This window comes from Colossoma macropomum, unplaced genomic scaffold (genome assembly GCF_904425465.1).
Source record: "Colossoma macropomum unplaced genomic scaffold, Colossoma_macropomum, whole genome shotgun sequence".
Classification (NCBI taxonomy): Eukaryota; Metazoa; Chordata; class Actinopteri; order Characiformes; family Serrasalmidae; genus Colossoma; species Colossoma macropomum.
In genome coordinates, this window is record NW_023494795.1 from 32,702,399 (window position 1) to 32,719,247 (window position 16,849).

The 16,849-nt window shown below is 39.7% G+C and overlaps 1 protein-coding gene across 1 annotated transcript in view; it reads left to right on the forward strand.

Moving 5' to 3' along the window:
- The window catches only part of slc30a1a (solute carrier family 30 member 1a), a 17,786-nt gene extending 3,361 nt beyond the window's left edge, over positions 1 to 14,425 (forward strand). The window contains exon 2 of the mRNA XM_036582220.1: positions 8,122 to 14,425. Coding sequence (XP_036438113.1) covers positions 8,122 to 9,089 — 968 coding nt within the window. The 3' untranslated portion in view covers positions 9,090 to 14,425. The remainder of the gene's footprint in view (positions 1 to 8,121) is intronic.
- Positions 14,426 to 16,849: the final 2,424 nt, after the last annotated feature.

The window sequence follows — 16,849 nt, forward strand, 5'->3', positions numbered from 1 at the left end:
TACTGTTTTCAATTAAATGATTTGCACATCATTGCATTCTGTTTTTGTATACATTTTGCACAGCGTCCCAACTTTTTTGGAAACGGAGGTGTACATATGGTAGGTATTGTTCATTTTCACATATAGTACGTGATGATGGACTTTAGGGATAGTAAGTTTAATTGTAGTAGGTTTAGTTCTAGTTGGTACAGCAGTTTTGGTTATAGTAGGTATTTAAGTTTAGCTGTACATTCTGACCACTCCTGAAACCATGGCCCACCGTATCGATGCAGTTATGGATGAACAGCATGTTATCTTTGCTAAACTGATGTTAGTTTGTCCAGACTTGTTTATATGACTACATTTGACCTTCCTGATCAGCCTGTGTGATCTTTACTGAGGCAGGCAGCATCGCAAAGTGTGCCCTGGTTACAGGGACACGACTCGGTGATGGAGAGAATTTCAATAAATTAAGTTCTTTCCCACCAAGATATTCTACAGTGTTTTAATGTTATTCTGTTTGTAAAGCTTGTGTCCGGGACTCGTGTTTCTGTCAAGCCTCTATGTCTGCTGTTTTTGTTAAAGGAAGGATAATGGATATATGGATAATGCAAATCCACTGTTGTGGTTTCTGAGCTTGCGGTTTCCTCATCTGTAATGAGCTGCAGGGTTTGATTGAAGTAGGTTTTTTTTATTTAACCCGAAGCTTCCGCTGTGTGGCTGAATGAACCCGTGAAACACACTAACATGTTTGCAGTGCTTTCTGTAGCCAGAGTTGCAGTATAAATAACATTATTTGATGTGGCATTTAAATATTTGTCACTTAAGTGTTTAAGATTTTACAAGGAGACAGATGTGTACAATAAATGAATGTCACAATCAGAGCAACACCAAAAAAGAGGAGGAAAAAAGGGGTTGTATGTGGGTCCAAAACTCAAATGAGTATATTTGAAGGTGTAGTATCCTAGCATTTACATCCTTTTATCTCATCCTTTTTTCTGTGGTGTCATGTCGTCCAATTTCGTCACCTGTTAAGGCTTGGGTACACTACACAACTTTTAAAGTCTTAACAGATAATAAATAGATGGGGTATCTCGCACTATCTGACTGGTTTTTGGGGGGATCACACACTAAACGATTAGGGATCACACATGACTCGACTTTTAATCTATTGCTAAACCAAACGAAACTCACACAACTTCATGCAAACTCACACAAATATATAAACTTGTGTGCTTTAAACTCAGCTCATTAAAAAGCTTTGCTGCACACACGAGTGACTTTTTGCCATTTTTCTTTGTTTACTTGCTGTATTTTCTTCTTTCACGGTCTCAGATTTCATTGGCTGTTGCAGGAGTTCATCCAGATTCATTGATCATTGATCAGTATACACTATATTATACACTAAAGTGGTGTCAAAAAAATCTAAATGTTAAATCTACAAATATTAGATTTTTAGGTAAAAATAAAATAATAATGCTCATTTGCAGTAAAATAAAGCTCTGCTGATCGTTCAACACAGTTATAACAATAAATTACTTTAACGCTGGAGTTAATGCATATCTCCTAATTCACCCTTTAACCCTGAAGATTGGCGCGCAGACTGCTGGTCACTATAACAACGCAGACAACAATCTCGCCTAGCTAGTAGCTAACGAAAAGGCAAAGAGAAAGATTTAAGATGAACATCAATAATTTGGAGAAAAAGTTGCAAAACTGTCAGTGTCTCATTCGACAGCTTTTCCATCTTTCGTTCCATCTTAAATGGTGCATCAGTTACATTCTGGTGCCTCAGGAACCATTTAAGGTGGAACAGGAAAAATCCGAACAAGAAGCTGACGAATGAGAAGCTGACTTCAGCCTCGTAAAAAGTTGAACATTAAGAGACATTTTACAAGAAACTGTTCTACTTTTGTGCAAAAGTTTCCTGCTAGAGATATGAGAAAAGCGGCTATAGCTGAGCTGAAGATTAAAGCAGCGCAAAGTAAGTCTGCATTTTTGTCTATTATTATATTTTTAGCCTATACTAGTACATTAGCACATACTTTTGAAAGGACAAAATGGCTTTTCTTAACATTTAAGTTGCTGACCCCTGGACTAACCTAACATAAGCACACCAGAACTTTGATATTTGCTTGAGGTCTGAATTGCTAGGCTCAAACTGACCCCAAGGATAAATGTTAGCAGCAGCTTCATGTTTGTTCTTTTATGTCTGCTAGTAACGGGAGAACACGTTGGTTTGGTTCAGCAACAGCTTAAAACTTGAGTCGCCAATATTTCATTCGCCAAAAAACACCTGCAGAAACCAGCGTGATGGTCTGAGATGCCATCTTTCATAACCTGTTAGTGCTTTAAAAGTTATGTAGTGTATCTTGGACCCTACATAGATCCAAGTTCCACCTTCGGGTTTAGTTTGGTTACTTTCTGCAGTTCTCCAGTGTCTTATGAAGCATGTATTACTGCTTGAGTCTTAAAATAATCAGTTATGCTTGTACTGTTATTAGCGAGGAGCATTAAACAGCCCTGTTATGCATGGTCTCTTATCAGTAATCAGTGAAGTTCCTTCATGCTGAGGCAGGTTTACATTCTGGCACTTTTGTTTAGGCCTGCAGTGACACAGAGATGAGGCACATCGCCCAACAACAACTTCCGCTGTTTGAGAAACGCTGTGGTTTGTGTGTCTGTTAACATGTGACTCAGTTTGATTTGGGTGGGTTTCCTCACAGTGCTGAGTTGTGTTTTAATCTGTGAGGTTCCGTTGTGTTCTTGTTTCATGTTGATCTTTCTGTAGGACTAATGTTTAGAGCAGAATGTGATATCTGATTTTTTATTTTTTTTTAAACATATGCACTGATGTGGGATCTGTGGGCCGATGCTGGTATCTGATATTTTTCGTGCTGATGCATAAACACTAACAAAGTGTAGAAAATTAGGACTGGATTAGCATTACAGAGGAATATAACACTTTTTTCTGCAGTTAAATGAATAAAATTAAGATATTTTAGTGCACTAACCTAACGTTGCCTACTTAAGTTTGTGCATAGAATCTTTACTTAGTCCTCAGTTACACTAGTTACTTTCAAACGGTATCATTTTACCAAAATTGGTTGCACCACAATCCGTAAGTCGTGTATTAACTAGTAACAACTAAATAACGCGTACGTCGCTTCAACATGACGATAATATGTTCGGAACCAATAAGTAAACCGGTTGCCATGGAAACGCGACAGTAGATGCGGTGACTTTTTCAATGGAAAAAATATCCAGCATAGTAGAGAACGATATGTACATGTTAAAGTGAATAAAACTAGTTATCTACAGCCACCGTCTGTTTATTCTTTTAATATTTTCCTGCGAAAACCAAATATGCAGCTTTTTAAATGACGATTTCTGACTGACCGACACAACAGCAGATCAGTTTAGCTGTTTAGGCAGCTGCTGTTTGTGCTATTTTTTGATATTGTGTTGACATTTTATGCTTAAGTCAGTTCTATATTAAACACAGATATTTCAGGCTTCTATAAGACATTCCATCTTTTACTTGAAGACAGACATATAAGTGTACATTATTACTTTGTACCAGTTTCACAGTGACTCTCTCGGTAGTGAGCTCTGATGCAGAGCAGCCGCCGCTGTTTTCTGTTTCTACTGACCTACTGATTATGCTGCCACTTAGTTACATATCGAGAACTTCCAGAAGGCCTAGAGTGACATTTACTTTCTCACAAAATTGCTACCACCCTTTGGAAATCAAAGTGTGGTTGGTTGGGTTAATCTGTCACTTCATAATAATGTTGATAGTTAATCTTACATATTAGGTCTTCGCTTCAGCTCCTGAAGTCCTAACCAGTAGGAGAGCTTGCTTACCTGTAACTACCCAGACACAGGGGAGAAAAACTGTTCCTTATTGGTCAGTTTTCTGAGTGTTTCAAGTATTTAACCCTTTTATTTCCATCCTAAACTTTAATGAAACAAGTAGTACTGCAGAGTTTAAATACAAGCATTATTCTGTTGTATAAAAATGAACTTAAAATTACAGACGTGTTGTTAGTTATCAAAAATCACTAGGCCTTCTCTGAGGGCCTGCAAGGCTCAGGGGCTTCCCCTCTCGTTTGCAAAGTACATCAAACCCTTATTTGTTTAAAGGAAACATTTCATGAGATGGGCCCTTTTCCTGCGTCAAACATGCATGCAGAAACAGCCAGCTGGGACAGTGAGTCACTCTGTGACACATTCTGCCCTCCCTAACGCAGAGAGATTAGTCAAACAGCCCAGCGCTGCACAGGCTCACACTCACCTGCCACCACACTGGCTTCAGCTCACTGTTACACATTCACTGTATTTCACTGTATTTGTTTTGTGTCCACTTCTTTATGCATGTTTCAGTTTATTATCAGCACAGTTGTAGCTAACGTGACAAATGTGTCATGTGCAACTTCTAACATGGATGCTCAGTCTGAAACCGGTGTGAACAACAGAGCCTAAAAACGCTTCAGAAACACGTTTAGTGTGAACTGGCCTGTTATTCACAGGAAGGGTCAGTTTGGTGAATGGAGATCCTGTTATGTCCTTCAGAAGAGTTTCACTCTGAGCTCCACTTTTACCTTTTGTGTTAGTTTGAACTTGGCACGAAACCTTGTTATGTAATCCAGTAATAAAAACCAGAGTGAGCGTTAAAGTCCCTGTCAGCCTTCAGATGTTTCAAAATTTGCTTTATTAGTATTTATATGCCACAAAACAAAAACCTCACTTTTAAAAATGAGGTTTTCAGTGCTAGAAACATCTTAGATCAGTTCAGGAGTGTGTGGACGTTTCAGAGACAGTGGTGTAGCCATGACAATGTAAACAAACCCACAGAAAGCGGTAGGATTTCTTTCTTCTTTTAAAGCTTTTATTTTTTGGCAGTAATCAGACTGAATCTGTGTGAAGTATTGAATGACGGAGGTCTGCATGTAGAAGACTGCTGTGTTTGAAAAAGAAGGAAACAACTACATTTTTCAAAAATATTTACATTTATGTGGACAAGGCCTCAATAGTATACAATAGAGAAAGACCTATCAGTGTCTTTGGAGCCAATACCGATCGCCTTTCAGCACGATCAGCCAATAGCCGACGCCAGTCGAGGGCGGAGCTGGACTGTTAAGGCCTGTTCATAACAAGTACGTTTTTTTGATGAAAATTTTAACGCATTGGGACCTTCACACCAAGTCTGAATCGTTTTTCTGTCTAAACACTCTAAAAACTTTTTAAGCACTGCAACTAAACGGTGCATATACTGGGTACATCCAGATGAGCCTGACTGGATTTCTGCTTACCTGGATAGCATGATGAGCTCAAGACATGCTTTTATGGTCAGTTTAGCAGGTTTACTGAACGGAGCCAAGTTCATGTTCTCTTGCTTAGTTCGGCCTTGTAAAATCATAGGGAGGATTGTTTCTGTGTTCAGCCTTTAGCTTAGATTACCTGGATGTCACAGGCCCTTTTATAGCCCAGTATCTCACCCATCGTTGTGAAACTGCTTTTTTTTTTTCTTTATAAAACAGTGATAAACAACTCCACAAAAGTGTCGTATAACTCTGGTGAATTAACAAATCTCCCCCTGTAGTGATGTAAACATAAACATTGCCAGCTCTGGTAAAGTACGTCAAATTTAGTCCCACCGAACTGAAATTAAACTGAAGAAAACTGCAGAAAAAATTATTTTAAAAAATCTCTCAACAGAAAAGACCAACAATGTTCTTTCTTTGCCAGTTTATGGTAAAAACATCACAAAAACTACAGACAACAGAAAATGAGTAGACATTAACTTTAAAGGGGAAATCCACTGATTTTTCAAAATTTCTGCATATTTTGGTGGTTGAGATGTAAATAGTCATTCAGCGTGGTTTGGTGTGAAGAGACAACTGACAAAATTAAAAGCTTAGCCTACTACAGCTTCTGGTAGGCCTGTCACAATCAATACATAATCACTTATTCACAATTATTTAAGCTGACTACAGACATTTTCAAACTATCTTTACACTGTTAACACGTTATGTACCTTTTAAATGTAAAGTAACTGGGTTAACTTTTTTAACTACATTTTGAGGTCATTGAACTTTATATTACAAGTTAACAGAACAATAATTAGTGTTTTACGGTTGGTTTTTTTGTTTATTATTTGAAGTTTAATGAACTTGGCATTTCATTTTAACCCAGTTACTTTTTTAAGTTTAAAAGCTGCATAATTTTTTACAGTGTACATTTCACGGTCACATCGCTCTGCGTCAGACAAAATGTGAGTTGAGTGTGCTGAGTTTAAGGCCAATAAATGAAATGAAATAAAAGACGGGAGTAACTGTGTATATGGAGACATGATAGGGCTTATAAAAACCAAAGCAACCAAAGGGTTCTTTGAGTGTCCAAGGTTCTGTGTAGAACCATTTTCTTTACTAAAGAACCCTTGAGGAACCATCATTTGTAAGAGTGTAGATCATGTAGTCTAAAGTTTGAGCACAGCTTCTGGAACGAGACTGTGTGTAAATGCAGGTTTTCTCAGTGTTCCTGTGTAGTCAGTCTTTAACCAGGTCACAGGGGTAATACTGTTGTCTTATTATAATCCAGGTTGTATTACAGTCGCAATAGTAGCAGGATTAGAATGTGATATTGCGCATATTGATTCTGAACTGCGTGTCATGCTGTTGTAACAAATAAATAATTAACCTGAGGCCGCTTTGTCTTTCGTGATCCTTAGCACCCCAGTGGAGTCTTACCTGAGAAACTGTCCACTCAAAGAAAAGCGTATCTGAGAGCATCTGTGTGCTACAGATTTGATTAGATTTATATTCTTATGGGCAGCAATTTGAGAATGTATCACTTTGTAAAATGTGGACAGAGTGATTAAAGTAAGTTTTACTTGGGGACTAATTAGCCTCACAACACCCTGCATGTATCCCTCCACCATGAATGGCTTTTAGAAAATACCTTTTTGGCTATTTTAATGCTACTGCAACTTTTCAGAGCTAATTGCTCATCAGTGAGTGGATTAAACTCCTGAAATACAAGGCAAGGAGGCAACAATATAGAACAGATCAGTAACCTGCCTCCTGGAGATCCTGCACTTTTCACCTCCAACCCAAATCTAACACCAGTCATCCAGGAAATAATGGGATGCATCAGGAATCTGCAGAAAGATAGATCTCCAAGAGCAGGGTTGGTGATCACTGGCAGGGAGTGTTTTTATCTTACTAGGGAACTTTTTAAAAAATTGTATGTTCCTTTCTTTATTTTGTTCTTAAACCACTTTATTTTTTCTTGACAGATTTTTGTATCTACTTTCAGTTCTTTAGTAACTACTATAAAACTAATTGCAGATGAGGAATTGAAGGATCCACATACAGACCCTTCGGGTTGGTTTCTCAGAGAGGGATTAAAGGGCGATTCCATCAGTGTTCCATTCATTCAGAGTAGCAGAATAATTCAGAGTGGTTTGTAGTAAAATAGTTGATTGCAGAGACTCATATTTATTTACAGTGGTGGTGATAGGAACCAGGGGTCACCATAACTACAACACACACACAGCCATTTTATTTATTATCCAAAACCACCAGCGAACCAACACGTGTCTTCTGAGTTTTATATGGGACGTTGATGTTAGTAAAATAGTAATAAATCTGAAAGAAGTAAGTTTTATTTGGGGACCGTCACAACACCTTGCATGTATCTCTCCACCATGATTGACTTTTAGAAAACAACTTTTTGGCCAAAATCAGATCCCAGAAATACCTGGACGATTTCTATTCTGACTTGAGATATTAGTCGGATTATTAACAGATTATTAGGTTGCATGTAAACGTGGCTACTGACTTTTCAGTCTGTACGTTTTCTCCGTCTTTCTTTAATTAAACGTAGCAAATACCTGCGTCGTGATTTCAGTTTTCGAATATTGACACACTAAATGGTTAACTTGAGTTCTTGTGCACATCCCTGGTTTTACAATCCGGTGAAATGGTGGAGGAGGTTTGGTGACGTTTATTTTGGTCATAAAGCGCTTGTGTTATCACACATCCTGGCAAAACATCAGTCTTCAGTGTTTATCATTAACTCTGTTGACTCGGTCATGTTAGACTTAATCGTTTGTTATTGTTTTGCCCTCCTTTGCAGACTTGCCTCACGGCGAATGTGTAGATGTCCAGCTGAACGGTAGCGCCTCCTACGATGACCCAGAGCAGGACCACAGCCACGATTCGGCCTCACAGCTCAACATGCGGGGCGTTTTCCTGCACGTTCTGGGCGACGCTCTGGGCTCCGTCATTGTCGTTATCAACGCCATCATCTTCACCTTCGTGTGGCAGCCGTGCGAGCCCGGGGTGCCCTGCATTAACCCCTGCGTCAACAGCCACTGCACTGACCACCAGCACATCAACCACACACTGGTGGAGCTGCAGGATAATGACCATGGCAACCACAGCGGCCTGCAGGACATGCCCATACCTCTGGCCAGAGCTGGACCGTGCTGGGTGCTTTACCTGGACCCTACGTTGTGCGTGATTATGGTTTGCATCCTGCTGTACACTACATACCCACTTTTGAAGGAGTCGGCACTGATCCTGCTGCAGACGGTGCCCAAGCAGATCGACATGCACAGCCTGAATTCGAGGCTGCAAGAGCTGGAGGGCGTTCTGGCCGTCCACGAGCTGCACATTTGGCAGCTGGCCGGCAGCCGCATCATCGCCACGGCGCACATCAAGTGCCACGACCCTGCTACCTACATGGACGTGGCCAAGCGCATCAAAGCCTTCTTCCACGACGAAGGAATCCACGCCACCACCATCCAGCCGGAGTTCGTCACCGTCAACTCTGAGTCGCGCGCGTCCCTCTGCGAGCTCTCCTGCAGGACGCAGTGCGCTCCCAAATTCTGCTGCGGCTCCGCCGATGGCCCCAAGCCAGCTGAAATCGCCGCGGGGGCGGGCCAGAAGGCCATCGCCGCAGCCGCCTCCACCGCAGCCATGCTGGAGGTCATCAATGAATCGCTGGAGAACGCAGCGAGGGACCAGGAGGTCAAAGGTCAGGGGGAGCCCAAGGCCGAGGAGGACGTGACCATCGCCAGAGAAGTGGAGTCGTCCTTATAAAAGAGAGAAAGAAAGAAAAGGAGACAAACCGTGCAATCTTGAAAGGGGCCACTGAAATCAGCAGTGCATTTGAACGGACCTGAACGGTCAAAGAAACACTCATTTACACGAGAGGGAGACCTGCTGTGTCCAGAGAAGGTGTCTGCTGTTAACTGTTCAAACCAAACCTACTTGCACATGAGCCGCACACACTCACATATACACAGTACTGTCCAAAAGTCTTGGACACTGGAGAAAATTAGAATTTAAAAGCTATTTATGTGGACAGTAAGCATTACTTCTTTAAAAAACAAAACAATAGTATAAAAATAAATGCAAACAGCTTTAGTATAATAAGCAGTGATTTTAGCCTCTCCTCAAGGAAGCCCATCATTATTTGGAGTCATCATCCAATACCTGGTTTAGCTAATCAGTACTTCATTATGCTATCAAGTGTGCTGCTGATGGAATTTAACAAATCCCTGGGTTGGCTGGGGTGTCGAGGAGAAATCTGGAACCAAACCTGTAGTGTTTTAACCATCAAGTACTTTGTTTAAAAAAAAAACAAAAACTTTTTTCCTTACTTTAATTAGTTTTTATTGTAGTCATGTTTAACATAACATACGGACAGCCAAGAGCTTGATGAGGTGCCTGATACTTTTGAACTGTGTGTGTGTGTGTGTGTGTGTTTACAGATACACAGTACTGTGCAAAAGTTTTAGGCACCTGAAAATTGGATTTAAAAGCTGTTTTTCTGCAGTCAATGTGTATTTGCTCAGAAAATCACTAATATTAGAATAAATCCAAATAACATTAAAACAATAAGTGGTGATTTTATATCTGTCAGTGCTCGTTTAACCATTTCCAGATCTCTCCTCGAGGAAGCCCCGTATTTGTAGTTGGTTTATCTAATCAGTACTTCATTGTGTTAAATCAGATTGTGAACAGATCCCTGCGATGGAGAAATCTGGAACCAAACTTTCTTTTTCTAGCTAGCTCATGATGTCAGCTGCATTTTAAAAATGAGAAATTCTCGTTACTTTTTACTGTGTTTATGTCTGTTTGTATTTATTCTGATGGTATACAGTCGTGTGCAAAGGTTTTGGCGCCCCAACAAATTGCATGTTGTTGATTTTTTTTTTTTTTTCCAAGTGAAAGCAAAGTAACGCATCCTCCCCGCAGAGAACACGTCCGCACATGTTAATGCAAGCAAAATGTGGCCTGTGCAAAGGTTATGGCGAGTTTTATGTTATTTTATGTTATATTTTTATATATTTTCACTGTTGAACTCCAGGGCAAAAGAAATTGCACGTGAAAATTTGCAGAAAAACTATGTGTTCTCTGTAGAGGAGGTGTTAACTTATTTAACACAGAAAATGAACAAAATGTATCATTTGACTGGAGGTGTTCAAACTTTAGCAAATTGCTGTATGTTGTTTTATTAAGGGGGGAAAATACACTTACTGCCAAGATGTGCTTTTAAAAACAATAATGGTAGTACCAAGATTTCTGCACAGTACTGTTTATTGTTGTGTGTGTGTGTGTAAGTATATGAATATCGCTGTCCAAAGGAAAACAAGCATCTCTAAAATAGCAACTTCACAGGAGTAAGCAAAAACCCTCTCACCTTTACTGGTGAGTAAAGAGGTTTTATTCAAAGTGATTTTGGAGCATTTATATTGGTCCATTAATCATGCATTTTTTACATGCTGTAAAGGACGGCTTTCGTGTTTAAATGATGGAGATGGAGATACATGTTTTTTTTGGACAGCAACAATGTGATATATAGTGTGTGTGTGTGTGTATATATATATATATATATATATATATATGTGATGCACACACACTCTCAGTTTAAGCCACCTCTGGACGTTGGTGAGAAATCTGCTGCAATGTTTCTGCTGTTGACTCTTATCCTTTCTCTCGCCTCTGGACCATGAGCCCTCACTGCCGGTTACCGTGGCAGCAGAACTGAAGATTATATTCTGAATGACCTCTGACCTCGGGCCACTGAAGCAGGGCCTGCTGCATGTGTGTGCGCGTGTGTGTGCTGTCGCGTTGTCCAAATGTGGTGTGTGTGTGTGAGAGTGTGTATGTATGCCAAAGCTTCTCTGTTCAGAAGTTAGAGCTCCTGCATCTTCTCTTGTGGATCTCGTGCAACAAACACATGCAAACTGCAAATAGAGCTGCTGGCCCAAGTTTTAGGACTTTTTACTACTACTGTTATTATTATTATTATTATTATTAGTAATATTCGTTCCCTCACCCTCTGTAAACATTTTTATTTTCTCTGCCACCTGCAATTATATTGTGGTGGAGGTAATTTATGTATTTTAAGTTATTTAGTAATTAAATATTTTCTTTCCAGAAGCTTTTATAATAATTAGATTTGTTGAGTAAAATGGAAAAAAAGGACATGGGCAATTTTCCCACCTCTTTTAAAACAGACAACTATGCTGTAGAATTATTTTTTTAGTAGTCATGTTTTTTAAACTATGGTGTTCAGACTTATTTCCTCAACAGACGCCTTTTTCTTTTGCTTGTCTATTTGTTTTTGGGTCAGATCCTTTGTATTTAGGTCCTGAATGCAGTGTCAGTACAAGTTCACCAAGCCTTTAATCCAGAATAGTTTGAAATAACACTGAAATGAGTTTAGAGTAGCCACTGCGTTTCGCAACTGTTCTCGTTCTACAGAAAAGCTGACGCCCTTGCGAGTCGTGCTGTCACTTGAGCAGAAGTTCGTTTTAGTCAGTCAGCTGATGCTGGAGTGTTTGTGTGTGGAGGGGAAATCGCGCTGTTGCATCTCTGTTCTGGTTCCTCGCTGTGTTTTTAAGGGACCTCATCAGCTTTAGCTCAAGTTTCTCTGAAAACATTCGTATGGTGGCTTTGCATGACCAAACTTTAGGTAGCTTAGTGACCAGAATGCAGAGCTGGAAAGTGAATGACACTATTGTTTGAACCAAAACATGAGGGAGACTCCGGATCTGTGGGGGAAATGGGAGTTATTGTGGGATTTTGACCTTGGGGAAAGGGTCATTTAGGGTTATTTGTGTTTTTGTTTTTTTGTTTGTGTGTGTTGATGAATGCACTGAAAAAAGTAATGCATTGAATTTACGATGATCTAAATATGTGCATCATTTCCACATGAATACAATTTATACATTAACATAATTACGCCAAAATACATGAATTGAAAAGCAGAATTGTGTCATTCAGAGCTGAGTGATATATGTATCTTTATATTAAACTCTGTTTGCTTTTAGTTTCACTGATATGTTTAATAAATAATGAGCATTATGCTTTAATGCCCATAAAATAACAGTGGCTTTTCAGTTCTATCTTGTGCACCTTAATTATGATTGATTTGAAAGAATAAGAGATTACAAGATTAAATATTATAAATGGCCAGGGCCTCCTGGTGGGCCCAAAGTTTTATTACACACTGCTATACGCTAAGAATAACTCAGCCAGTTTGCATTGAAGTCCCTGTAGTTACCGAATGAAAAGTCTTGGGATTTTAGGGGGTTAATTAGACCATATCCATTCGGTAAATGTGTATAGGCTAGATTTAAACTGATTCTTTGATCTGAGAAATTGGGGACGGGGGCATACCTTATTCTCCGGGGGCTTCCCCCCAAGTTGCCCTATAATTTAGGTTTTTATGGGGAATTTACCTACTTTAGACAGTGCTAAAAAACTTGCTGTAATAGCAGTTAACAGGCATTCTGGTAGTCCGTAGCATACAGTGTATGTACATATCTAATTTGTATTTATATGGGGTCCTCTGGCTCCTGGGGTCCCTAAGTCCTTGCCTCTCTTCAACAGTACTGAAAAAAACTGGCTATAAAAGCAATTAACCCCTTAAAACCTCAGACTTAGTCCATACTAAAGCCTATTATTCAGTAACTACAAGGACTACAGTGCAAGCTAGCTGAGTTATAGAAGTGTGTAGTTAAACTGTGGACCCACTGGTGGGTCCCTCCTGGCCATTTAAGAGGTTAAATACAGTCTTATGCAAAAGTTTGGACACCCCTGATAAATTACAGGATCTGTTGATTTTCTAACTGAAAAAGCTGAAGCACCATTCTGTATATTTTAATACACCTTTTTTCTGAATTTAACATATTGGGGTGGGTGTTAAAATGCATAAGATATTAGTCTGTGCAAAAGTTATACACTTTTATTTTCCCCCCCATATGTTAAACTCAGCAGATAAACAGTTATTGTGAATTAAAATTTGCTGAAAAATGTTAAAATCAACATTCGACTGGAGTGTTCACACTTTTGCATACAGCTGTATCGTCTCATACCATGATGTCACGTTATATTTTGAAATGATCATGATATTCAGTTTTTATCAATATTTGCCCAGCTCTAGCATTTTCATTCGCATGGAAATGATATACATATTTGAACCTGTTCACTTTTTCAGTGCACAGAAGGACAGGTCCTGTATTTTTTAGCCTGCAGAAAATAACGTGTCTGATTTGAAAAATTAATGTCTCCTCAAACCTGAAAAGCTGGTGCGGCTTTGCATGCCAAAGCTTAAAAGTTCGAATGTGTGCATTTTAAGGCTTTTTTGGTGTCCCAAATGTGATATGATATCCTAGCTTGTAAAAGCTTGAGCTGGTCTTGAGCTAAAGTCACACTCCGTACAGCCTCCCTTTAACAGCTAATTGCTACTGAACTCTCTCTGATATTTATATTAGTGGACACTAAGCTCATGAATGTTTTGCACACATTTCTGAACATTTAAAGCCTCCGCATGAGATCTTTCCTCATTAATACCCACTTTTGGCCCCTGAGTAGACTCACTGAGCAGTTGGTGATTAAAGGAATGGTGTACATTAAAAAAGATGAATGTATGCATATTTTTTCCACTGGAGCTGTGAGGATAGTGGGACTAAAGAAACACACTTCAGACACCAAACATGACATGGCTGATTGACTACATTTGCTTTAAGGAGAAAATTTTTGGTGATCCTTCCCTTCAAATTTGGTTCATAAATACACGGCCTGTCCTGTGGACGACTGATCATTCCCTGCACTATTGAATATGAAATGGTAATTTATGGATGCATTTTAGATTCCCAAAGCAAACATATGCAATGTGCTGAACTACACAAGTGTACTGGACTCTTGCCTTTGTCATTGCTCGTTACTTTGACTTTTTTTTTTTTTTTATTATTTTAGACAATACAGCAAAGATGCGCACATAGCCTCCACGTGCTTATTGTAGTTCTGAGAATTTTAGGGTTTAGAGTAGAACATAGAACACCAGCTGAACTGTTTTTGATATGTTCATGTTCAGATTTGTTGTTGTGAATTAAACATGGCTGTTTGGTATCATTACCCAGTGAACGTTTCTCTGTGTTTTTATTCTCTCTCTCTCTCTCTCTCTCTCTCTCTCTCTCTCTCTCTCCCCCTCCCTCTCTCTCTCTCTCTCTCTCTCTCCCCCTCCCTCTCTCTCTCTCTCTCCCTCTCTCTCTCTCTCTCTCTCTCTCTCCCCCTCCCTCTCTCTCTCTCTCCCCCTCCCTCTCTCCCCCTCCCTCTCTCTCTCTCTCTCTCCCCCTCCCCTCTCCCCCTCCCTCTCTCTCTCCCCCTCCCTCTCTCCCCCTCCCCCTCTCTCCCCCTCCCTCTCTCTCTCTCTCTCCCCCCCCCCTCTCTCTCTCTCTCTCCCCCTCCCTCTCCCCCTCTCTCTCTCTGTTGTGAATATGCAAAGTAAACAGTTTGAAATTCCTTCGTATTTTCCATCAGCTGTTTAAAAGGACATTCCAGACGTTCTGTTGCCACTGTCAATCAAGTTGGATTAAAATGTCTGGAAAAGCGCCGTGTGCAGCTTTATGGTTTTTTGGTATATTGTGGTAGTTATACTAAAAACTATCAAAGTGTACCAAAATATACGACAATATACCAAAAAACTATCAAACCATACCAAAGACAATGACATAATACCAAAAAGTATGAAACCATACCAAAAACTACCAAAACCAGAACTATCAAAATATGCCAAAAACTATGGTAGCGCAGGAAAGCAGCTTATTTATTTATTTATTTATTTGAAGCAATCAGCCAACACCCACCCAAAGCTGACAATCAATGAGAACAGTTTACAGGAAACAAATGTTCTACAATGATTACAGTATAAAGGCCTAGAAATCCAACGTCCCTGACAGCAGAGAACGGTTGGTCATCCAAGACAATGAATTCCATTATGTTTTAGTTATACTTTGTACTTTTGCTCCCTTTTGTGATTATTTTTTTTTTGTCAAAAATGTATGATGTGTTTTCAGCCCTGTATAGGAGAGCTTACTGGGTGTTGTGTCTCCTCGTGATTGTAAATTTGCGAAGGAAGCCCAGGATTTTTAATCTCGCTGTGTGTTTTACAGGCTCTCTTACAGACTCTAGCAGTGTCCAGTTTTTAAAGTGAGTGTTGGGTCAGAGTAACGTGGCTGTATGTGTGAGAAGCTCTTTCCTCTTTTCTGTCACAGTCCTCCACGCGCACCACCTGCTTCTCCATCCGCTGTGCTGCGCTCCCACTTCCTCCAGTTCTGATGATGACAGGCTGCGACACAGTGGGAGCATTTCTTACACAGGACGAGTTTCTCTCGCTGATTGATGTAGAAGAGTTCAGTATTCTGGAAAATGTGTTTATATCACAGCGTACACTCAGCTCATACAGCTCACCTTTATATGTAGGACAGAAGTATAACATGAGTGCATCATTCGCTCTTCACAGAGCCAAAAACACTGACTTCTGACTGATTCAGACTTTAGACTAAAATCCTTTGAGTGACCCTATACCTTATGTTTATTAAAACAAATGACTGAACATTTTGTCACCACCAAAACAATCATAACACTGTCAAAACTTTACCAAATGGTTCAGTTCTGACTTTCGGTAGTGACGATTTTAACTTGTTTTGATCAGAACTCAAAAAACACAGCCAGCACATGACCAGCAAACACAGCTTTGAGCGGCTGAACACACATTAAATCATTAAGTTTTGTTACAACACTGCAGAAAGTTCTTAACTGCAGAGAATCTGTTTCAGTAGTGACAATTCTTAATGTTCAATGATTTTCAGACTGTGGGACACATTTACTTCAAAACAATGGGTTCTAACTGCTCACCATGTGGTCATTAGGGACAGGGATGCAGCATCACCTCCTGCTCTAAAATGCAGCGGCATGGCTAAAATAAGGCTCTGCCTATGGACTAAAACACCATGTTTCAGTAATGACATGAAAATGTGGGACAGCATTTTCTATATAAAGCTTTTTTTTTTTTTTACAAAAAATGAACATTTTACCATTTCATGAAAAACATTAATTCATTTACAACTTAATGGCAGCAACGCATCTCAAAAAAATTATGACAGGGGCAACAAAAGGCTGGAAAAGTAAGTGATACTAATAAAAAAACAGCTGGAGGAGCGATTGGCATCTAACTCACACGACTGGGTATAAAAAGAGCATTTTAGAGAGGCAGAGTCTCTCAGAAGCAAAGATGGGCTTTGGTTCACCAACCTGTGAAAAAACTGCCTCTAAAAATTGTGGAACAATTTCAGCAAATAGTTCCTCAGTGTAAAATTACGAAGACTTTGGATATCCCACCGTCTATAGTACATTATCATCAAAAGATTCAGAGAATCTGGAGAAATCCCTGTACACAAGGGACAAGGCCGATGGTCAATACTGGATGCTCGTGGTCTTCAGGCCCTCAGGCGGCACTGCATTCAAAACAGGCATGATTCTGTACTAGAAATCACTGCATGGGC